We start from the raw sequence: 9,966 nt of genomic DNA on the forward strand, positions 1-9,966 counted from the left end.
GCCTCACACATAATTTGGAAGTCTGTAGGTAAGAAAAACTCTTCATTTCCTTCTTTCTTATTATTCAGATTTTACAGTGTATGATTTTATGATTTGGATTGCAATGAAAAAGATTAGATATGGAGATGCTCAAATCTCTGCCACCAGATTCACCTGAGCAACAGGAGTACATCACAGCCATCCAAAATGAGGATGGATACAACTGGGGGTAATTCTAATTCATGCTCTTTAATTCTTGATTCTAAAATTTGATTTGTTCTAAAAATTAAAAATTTACTCTTTTTTTTTTCAATAAAAAGTTATAATCCTGTGTTGTGGGGAGTCCCTAAAGGAAGCTATTCAACTAACCCTAATGGTTCATGTCATATAATAGAGCCTCGCCTTATTGTTCATATTAACTTTTGTTTTCAATAAAAAATTAAATCAAACATGGTTCTGTAACTTTTGTTCATATTAACTTTCTTTTTAACTATGATTACAACATGGATGCACTATGTGGTCCTGATGGTGAACTTCCAGAGAAGTTAAGGAATTTAGAGTCACGCCTTATTGAGCACATTAGTAATGAGCCTCGTCTTATTCAGAAGCCTTATGCTACAATTATTTTACAAGAGAAATGGCCATTTATGTAATTTAATCAGTACCTAAATCTTGTATCAAAATGCAGATTGTACAATTGACAGCATCCGGAAAATTTGAGGAAGCTTTGGCATTGTTTAAGCTACTTGCACCAGAAGATTCAAACCTTCGAGCCTCAAAGTAGCAGTCAATTCATATCAGGTAATATTTATGGACCTGAGAAGTTTTTTGGATATGAGTGGTAAAGTTTACTTATCAAGAGCTTCATCTGGTATGTCAGATGACATGGACACTTCTTCACCTTCTCATACAGTGAAGAGGTTATATCAGATGCTGTTGGACATACCCATGAAAGCAATCGATCCAAAAGATCAAACAAAGTAACAATTTAACATTATTTAGAGTGAAGAGTATTAAAAATTTTGATATATTTTTTTTAATTTTCAGGGGAGAGTCAACATGCCCCTTGACTCAGGTGCTAGAGAGATGGCATCAATATTAGAGAGATGGGATCTCTGGGAATCTTCAAAAGGAAATGGTATGTTACTCTTTGATAATGTCAACATCATTCATCAATTATGTTGTGGGGTGAGTAGACTGCATATAATGATGTTTGAACTTTTATAAAGATTCCTGAATCATATTTGAAGTTTCTTTTGTTTACTCTTCATAAAGGGGGTTCTAGAAGCAATTCGTATAAGCTGTACAGGGTACCCTACCAACAAGGCTTTTGCTGATTTTGTTAAGCAATTTGGTCTTCTAGTTCCCGAAGTTTTAAGATCAAAGTAAGTAAAATTGATTAAATCCTAATGGATTTGTTTACTTATCACTTGTTAAGCAATTTGATCTATATATTTCTTGCAGTTCAATCGTTGCCATTGATCCAAGTCAACCTCGATCTAGATTAAGGTCACCGTGGGTTGTTAGTTTTATAGGAATGCATAACCCATGTTAGCAATGTATTATTTTTGTTTAACATTTGAATGATTATTTGTATGACATATTATAATTTGTGCAATTTATTTTGTTTTTTGTGTATGAGATTTTATTTTATATTATGAGACATTAAATGTGTCATGTAATTTGAAAATTAGTAAATTTACGTAAATCTATAAATAATTTTTTTTTTAAAAAAATAAAAGTTACGATACACAAAAATGTGTGTCATCTTCATTTATGACATGGCATTTCTTGACAGCGGCTTTAATGATACACATTGCGTGTCATAAATGCGCGTCGTAAATGCGCGTCGTCTCTAGACGACGCGCAAAAGCGTGTCGTCTCTCGTTATGACAGGGCCTTCCTTGACGCGCATTTGCGCGTCGTCTGAGCGTTTTACGACGCGCAATGAGCGTCATAAAAGGCTGTTTTTCTAGTAGTGCTTTATGAAGTTCATCCATTGCAACATCCAAGAATAAGGAGAAAAAGGGACAAAACTCAAGATCTAGCTTTATAGATAGATAACAATCGGGTCTTGAATACTTATAATGGTCCAAAAGAGTGTCAAACTGAAGATGAGGGCTTAGCTTGCTAGATCCTTGCCTCCTTCTCTCAAACTCCTCATTCTTTTGCTCCAAAATGACACATTAACTCACAATATGAGATGAAATGAAGATTAGGGTTCACAAGGCCGATATTAGGCTTCGGAGGCTGATAGTGCAAGGACTTAAGGAGGTTATATAGGGTGCAAACCCTAAAATTTAAGGTTTCCCATTTAGCCACGAACTCGTCGAGTTTTCCTTACCAACTCGTCGAGTTGGTCCAAAAAGATGCGCCCTCCAAAAGTCTTCAACACATTGAGTTGAGGCCATCAACTCGACGAGTTCCAAGGGAAATTTGCCTTTTTAAAGAATAAATCTCATTCCCGGAAGTCGGGATGTTACATTTATTCAAAAAAAATTTAGAAATGGTCACTCAGAAATATATATTTGATCAACTTTTGTTCAGAAGGCAAAAAAATCTATTTACAATACATTTAACAGAAAATTCAAACTATGGTAGGCAAAATAACCATCCATTAATTTTTTTAGAAACGATATGAACAAATCTGAAATGTTTTTGAAAATTACCTTCCACGTGCCATTTTTTGAAAAGTTAAGAGACCATTTCTGAAATTTTGTACTATTTTTATGTTATTACTACCAATATATAATAAAAAACTATCTATAGCTATGATAATCGGGATACGTTTAAAAAACAATACATAGGAATAGAATAAAATAAAACAGAGACGTTATATTACAAAACTGAATTTGGTGTTGGATATGTGGTCCTCCTCCACAAAAAAAATACAAAGGTCCATTGACCATCGGAATACAAAAGAAACAACAAAACGTAGATATATAGATAGTAAACATACAACAAAACGTACATGAAACTTTGTTAAGTGATTTTGATGTGGTTCAAGCCCTTGATTTAATGGGAACAAGTCTAGGTAATTGTCTAAGGCTTTAGGAGCCTTAAAAGTGCCCTTTGGTCCATTTCTATGGAGTTTACGGCCTAAGATACACTTGGGCCGTAAACTCTCATTTGTTGGTGTTCTTTGATGTGTTTAAGGCCTTAGATTAGATGGAAACTAGCCTTGATAAAAGCCTTAAAGCTTTAGAGGCCTTAAAACACCAGTTTGAGGTTTGAAAATGGAGTTTACGGCCTATGATATTCTTGGGCCGTAAACTCCCAAACTTGGGTGGATTTATGGATGTTTTCTTGTCCCTAACACACATACATAATAGTCTAAGGCAGTGGTATAACACAAGGGTCGGTTTTGGCTTCGTTTCGGGAGTTTACCGCCCAAGAACACCTTGGGGAGTAAACTCCTAGATCTAATGATTTAGCCATCTAAATCATGTTATAAGCACATAATAAGCATTCTAACACTACTAGAAAGGGGTACTCACAATTTGGGATAAAAACCCGAAGATCCGTCAGAGAGAAAATGCCTTTTCTCTAGTTGGAAATGTGAATAATGAATAATTTGGTTCAGAAATCTATTTATAGTCCTGAAATATTTTTGGCAGAAAATATTTTTATTTCTGAAATGATCTCTAATATAATAGAGTGTTGGAATAATAGTGTTGCACAAAACCCTAGTGCAACCACTCTCCTGATATCTCCTTAAGTGTAAATCCTGAAAACTGCCAAACTTATACCCGAAGTCTGGAATTTCCCTGAAACTGTTCTAAGCTCTATTGCCTTGATATGGGTAGTTCAGAATGGAAATTTCGGATTGTCACACTTTTCACGTAAAGTTGCAAACTTTACGTGCATACATAGCTACAAAGGTTCTAAATGCCAAATCTAAGCTCTTAATGGGGTCTCATGCCCAAGGAGGGCCTCATTCACGACCAATACAACAACTTTATCATTCTAAAACTTAAGGAGGGTCCAGATCTGAAGTTACAACTTTAGATCTAGCCCATAGCCCACCTTATCAACCTCAAAATCCATAAACCCCCCCCCCCAAAAAAAAAAAAAAAAAAAAAAAAAACTCAACAAAAGGAAAAAGGGAAGTGAGGATGGCAACTTGATACCTCCAAAGAATGCTAGCTGAGGTAAATTCTGCTTCCCACACCTTCCTTGCTTCAATTCCTTTGCACTACTAGCTTTTCTCTTCTAGCCAACCTTCTTTCCAAGCTTAAGACACACCAAAATGGAATACTACACGAATTAGGGTTTTAAGGAGCTCTCAAAGTCTGCAAAGAGGCCAAAGGAGGCTGAGGCTCCTTTAAATAAAGGTGCAAACCCCGGGATTTAGGGTTCCATCTGCCAGCTCCTACTCGCCGAGTCCCAATATGGACTTGTCGAGTAGGTCACTTAACACGCGATCCCACCCCGCTGCTACTCGACGAGTAGGGCAACCAACTCGTCGAGTAGAGCTTAACCCAATAAATCTTATTTAAACAATACCTGAGAATCGGGGCGTTACAAGTTGGTTGCCACAATAAATGGGTGGGCCGATACAAAGGAAATAATACAACCTATATAAATACATAATAAACATATGTTCGACTAACAAGATTGTGAGCTTTGTTTGTTGTTAGCTTGACTTTCTGGCAACCCAATGGCGAATGGCGACAAATAACAACAAAGTTGTCTCTCGTGAATTGTGGATGTGGTCTTCCGATGGATCTAAGACATGGAGGTTTAGGGATCTCCGAGTAGTAGTTCTGGGATGATTATGTGTATTATGGGAATCCTATTTCAATTGAAAGCTCCAACTTATGAGTTGTACATGAGTCATATGATGTCGAAAGGGGTAAGAGGATGAAGATTGTGGTGTTGGTGAAAAGGTTGAGTTTTATTCAAAAATCTTAGAAATGGTCACTCAAATATATATGTTTGATCAACTTTGGTTGAGAAGAATCTCAATACATTTAACTTAAAATTCAAACAATGGTAGGCAAGATGACCATCCGTGAAATTTTTTAGAAACAATATGAACAAATCTAAAGTGTTTTTGAAAATTATCTTCGACATTGCCATTTTTTTAAAAGTTAGAGACCATTTCTGAAACTTTGTTTTATTTTTATGTTATTACTACTAACATATACTAATAAAAAATTATCTATAGTTATGATAATTGGGATAATTTTAAAAACACCACATAGAAATAGAATAAAATAAAATAGTGACATTATATTACAAAATTGAATTTGGCCCTCCTCCACAAAAAATTACAAAGGTGCATTGGAATACAAAAGAGACAACAAAACATAGATATACAGAAAGTAAACATACAACAAAACGTACATGAAACTTATGAAATCATTCCTCGTCTGGGATCAACACAACTGATCCCGATGTTTTTCGACTCTCAAGATCAATGTGAGCTTGGGTTGCTTGAGACAGAGGATACTTGTGATTAAGACGAATCCTCAACACTCCTTTTGCAATATTAGAAAACAAGTCTTGAGCAGCCACAAGCAGCTCCTTTCGATTTTCAACCGTGTATTCTGTGATCGATGAAAACGTATAATAGAGTGATTTGGGTGCAATCTGATCAACACGCACAGGCTCTGGTACACCCGAGGCAGTCCCGAAAAGCACCATGTATCCACGGTTCTTTAAACACGCTAATGATCCCTTCATTTCAAAAAGACAAAATTAATTAGTTGAAACCCAGCTACAAATTAATTAGAAACCATTAATTAATATCATTTATATCTTACATTGAAGGTGTCTTTTCCGACTGAATCGTAGACTACTTCCAGCCCTTTGCCTGATGTAATCTCCATCACACGATCCACAAAGTTCTCCTCTTTGTAAAGAATCACATGGTGACATCCGTCTTCTTTCGCCTGCGCAGCCTTCTCCTTGGTCGACACCGTTCCGATGACGGTGGCTCCAATCGCATTTGCCCATTGACAAACCAAAGATCCGACTCCACCTGCCGCCGCATGTACCAGGATTGTATGTCCAGGTTCAACCTAAATATATATATATATGGGAATCGTTGTTTCATTAAAACTGAAACAAACTTTTTATCATCTACAGATAATATACATAAATCAAGAATTGAATGGGTCACCTACTTTAAAGCCTTTATGGATCAAGACATGTGCAGTGAGACCCTTAAAAATGGCGGCGGCTGCTTCAACGGGATCAACGGAAGAAGGAACAGGCACCGCTAGATCTGCGGGAAGTATTCTCTCTTGGGCGTAAGAACCCACCTCCGGGCTAGCGTAAGCCACGACGTCTCCAACTTTGCAGCTGGTTACTCCGGGACCCACCGCTGTTACAACTCCGGCTCCTTCCATACCTGGGATATATGGCAAGGGTGGAGCTAGATTCTGCTCACCTCGACGCATATACACATCCAAGAAATTTAGACCAACTGCCTTTTGCTTCAATTTGATTTCTCCTTCTTTTGGATCTGGGACTTGAACATCTTCCCATGTCAAGACCTGTAACAGAAAAGAAATTCAATACCATTAGTCTCCATTCAATGAAATCAAGAAAGAAAGAGACAATTAGGTGAACAAGGATGACCTCAGGGCCGCCGTGCTCATGAATTCTAATTGCTTTAACCATGGTGGCTGGGTTGTGTTGTGTACGTTTGGATTAAGGAGATTGGGTTTGATGTGATATTATCTTCTCTGTCTGGGTATTTATATATAATAGGCAATCTGGTTACCTCTAGACTTCTCGTATAGTGAATACCTAATGGTGATGTGGATTTTTCACTTCTTCTAGATTTATCGGTCGGTCGGTAAAAGAAAAAATGCACACGCAATCTTAAGGTATCGTGTTGTATTTTGAATAGAATAAAAGTTAAAACCAAAACAAATCAGATCTGCTTTTTGAGGTCCCGTGGTTTCTTAGTGAGGAATTGAGGCTACTGTGTCACTTCTTTATGGGGTGGACTGGAATGCCCATACATTCAACAAAACGATAGTTCACATGCCTTTTTACTCGCATTATTAAACTATCCTGTAAAGTTAGAGAACAATGCATATTTTTATGTCGACTGGTGTGCAGATTTACATATTATGTACTTAGAATTTTATTAAATATATATTATAGAAAATTACACTCGTTGTCCACAGAAAATGAAGAGAATTTTATTAAATATATATTATCGAAAATTACAGTCTCGGTCCACAGAAAACGAAGAGAAGAATTAATGTCTTTTTTGAATTAGTTATAAAATTATTAAACAAAATTACATAAATAGTCTATATGGTTTACTAAATGGTTTACTAAAGGTCAGAGGTTCATTCTCCATTATGTTGTCATAACCGTGAGCCAAACCCATTCTGATTTGATGTCTTTGTCACCGACAATTGGTGACAACCTAACACGACAACTTCTCTTCTCTAAGTAATTTGGATGACGACGCTATTAGTTTTTCATATTCTTTGTTGAAGTGCATGATGGTTATCTGTAGGGGTGCAAAGGAGTCAAGCTACTCGTGAGCTACTCGGGATTGGATCGCTAAAAGCTCGATTTGAAACCGATTTTAAACGAGCCCGAGCTTAATATTAAGCTCGTTTATTAAACGAGCTCGAGCTCGAGCCTATGTCACGAAGCTCGATTAGGCTCGCGAGCCTAAACGAGCCTTTATATAATATAATTTCTTATTTTTTATATATTAAAATATTTGTGGATTAGGAATTTAGGGTATTAGTAAACGAACTTCTTAACGAGCTCGAGCCAAGTTTAAGCTTATTTAGGCAAGTCAGACAAAAAACGAGCCGAGCCCGAGCCCTAGTCGAGCTTGTATAATTATTTACGAGCTCGAGCCGAGCTCAATACAAGAAGCTCGAATCGAGCCGAGCTCGAGCTCGAGCCTCTTAGAACTTAAACGAGCCCGAGCCGAGCCTGACCAGGCTCGGGCTCGACTCAGCTCGTTTGCACCCCTAGTTATATGTGTTGATTCAAAGTTTCGCAGTTCCAAATATTTAATTAAAGCATGGCAAATAGTATCTTAATGTTGGCGATTTGAAACCCTAAATTTAGAATTGAGATTTTGTCAAGAACATGATGGTAGGATATTAATTAAAGCATGACCAGTTGCGTCATAATTTTCGTATTTTTTTAAAAATTTAATTTATTTCGAAGAAGTTTGACGTACTGCTAATTGATGGTGGTTGATCCATGGTTAGGTATAGTGGGTGATTGTTGGAGGGTTATATTAATTTGATCTTTTATTAATATTTCATTATAACTAAAATGAAACAAGTAAACCGATAAAAGAAAATAAAAGGGCTAAATATATCATTTTATATAGTTCAGGGACTATCCATACAAGTTTTGGAAACTATAGGGATCATAATCGTCAAAAAAATTAGTAGGGATTGAAGTTGTGACCTTTAGAAACCATAGGGATCATTTATGTAATTTTGTTAATTTATTATTTTTACATTAAGCTGAAATATAAAATTTTAACTATTTTGAACGGTATGATAAAATATATATATTTATGCTATGTAGCTTCCTGCAATGGTTGTTGTTGTCTAGGTGATCTCCTCCAATAAAGTATGAGCAAGAAGTCACCCTTTAAAATAGATGGACACTTGGTCACGAAGTACTATTGGTGTGTGGGGGGATATTGCTCTCCGAAGATTAAGTTAGATATGGAATGTGGATATTGCTTCCTCAAAATGCTCTCTCTTTTCCTTTGGTCATGCTTGCTTTTATAGGTTCCTGGGGAAAAGTTAGATTAACTTCTTATAGTTTCTTACCTAGTCTCTTGCATAATACGGGTAAGACCAACTGTTCGTTTTGTACTTACTAATGATTTGTTTATTGGTAGTATATGTAGCTTGTGTATTTTTTGGGATATGTTTAATCTGAGGCTTTTGTTCGGCATATATTGCTATCAACTGAGGATTACTTCATGTTCGCTAGAGGTTAGTTCTGGTTGTTGCGATTTAGTGCACTCGAGTCGGTATTTACTTGTTGGCCGATCCAAGTACACCATAAAGTCCCCCGGTCTAAAGGGTAAAAATAATGTGAATTTTTGCCATTTAGACTATGATCACTTTTATTAATCAAAGTGTCGTGCATGAGCTAGTTGTAGTCTTCATTAAATGCGGTCAACTGTCGGTTAGTCACATCCATCGGTTAATTAGATTGATTAATTAATGTTTTACATGTCCTTATTTTATATATTTGATATGGATAATTTGAAACCTTCTTTATTTTGTACTTCCCGTATTTTTAAAGCTCTTCTTTTGTCATGGCCATTGACATGTCATATGTTCTTTCCGATGTTCACAACTTTACCCTGGACCAGTATGCCCATGAGAACTATGTAACGACCCAAATTTTCCAATAAAATTTTTCATTTTTAATTAACAAAATTGTTTCCAATAAACATAAAATACCAATCACAATTGTTTTCAAAATCCATAGTATCAAACATTTTATTCATAATATTAGAGTGTCCGTAAATCAAATCGACGGAGAGTGCATGCTGTGCCATCAAGCTGGACCCTTGCCCTTAGACTCTGAAGTACCTGAAACAACCAAAAAATTATAAGTTAATGCTTTTAGTGAGTCCCCCAAAGCATACCCCACATAATCACATAATCCATATTAGCTCTATAAGCCACACATACCACATAAGTCATGCATACAAACATATAAGGATGCCATGGAAACCCTCCAAGGTCTTATACCGAGTGCCACTGGAACCCCCACGTAGTCTTAACTACCTGCCATGGGAACCCCCACATGGTCTTCACTAACTGCCATGGGAACCCCCACATGGCCTTTACTAACTGCCGCTGGAACCCCCACGTGGTCTTGACTACCTGGGATGGGAACCCCTACATGGTTTTCACTAACCAAATAACTAGCATACGAGCTACACATGCAAACATACTAGGATGCCATGGAAACCCTCCAAGGACATACCAAATGCCATGGGAACCCCCACATGGT

At 36.7% G+C, this 9,966-nt stretch overlaps 1 protein-coding gene across 1 annotated transcript; it reads right to left on the reverse strand.

Moving 5' to 3' along the window:
• Positions 1 to 5,194: 5,194 nt before the first annotated feature.
• Positions 5,195 to 6,725, reverse strand: LOC145088738 (uncharacterized). Its single transcript, XM_079027141.1, has 4 exons — positions 6,568 to 6,725; positions 6,111 to 6,482; positions 5,748 to 6,005; positions 5,195 to 5,661 (listed from the first exon to the last, which is right to left on the reverse strand). The coding sequence occupies exons 1-4, from the start codon at positions 6,607 to 6,609 to the stop codon at positions 5,344 to 5,346; spliced, it is 990 nt and encodes a 329-aa protein (XP_078883267.1). The 5' UTR covers positions 6,610 to 6,725; the 3' UTR covers positions 5,195 to 5,343.
• Positions 6,726 to 9,966: the final 3,241 nt, after the last annotated feature.

Source organism: Lactuca serriola, chromosome 2, assembly GCF_051521515.1.
Source record: "Lactuca serriola cultivar US96UC23 chromosome 2, Lser_US96UC23_V15, whole genome shotgun sequence".
NCBI classification, from domain to species: domain Eukaryota; kingdom Viridiplantae; phylum Streptophyta; class Magnoliopsida; order Asterales; family Asteraceae; genus Lactuca; species Lactuca serriola.

Coding starts and splice junctions, on each gene's coding strand:
- LOC145088738 (XM_079027141.1), bottom strand. CDS start 6,609: ATGGTTAAAGCAATTAGAATTCATGAGCACGGCGGCCCTGAG. Junction 6,006..6,110: donor TGATCCATAAAGGCTTTAAA/GTAGGTGACCCA, acceptor ATATATATTTAG/GTTGAACCTGGACATACAAT. Junction 5,662..5,747: donor TCGGAAAAGACACCTTCAAT/GTAAGATATAAA, acceptor TTTGAAATGAAG/GGATCATTAGCGTGTTTAAA.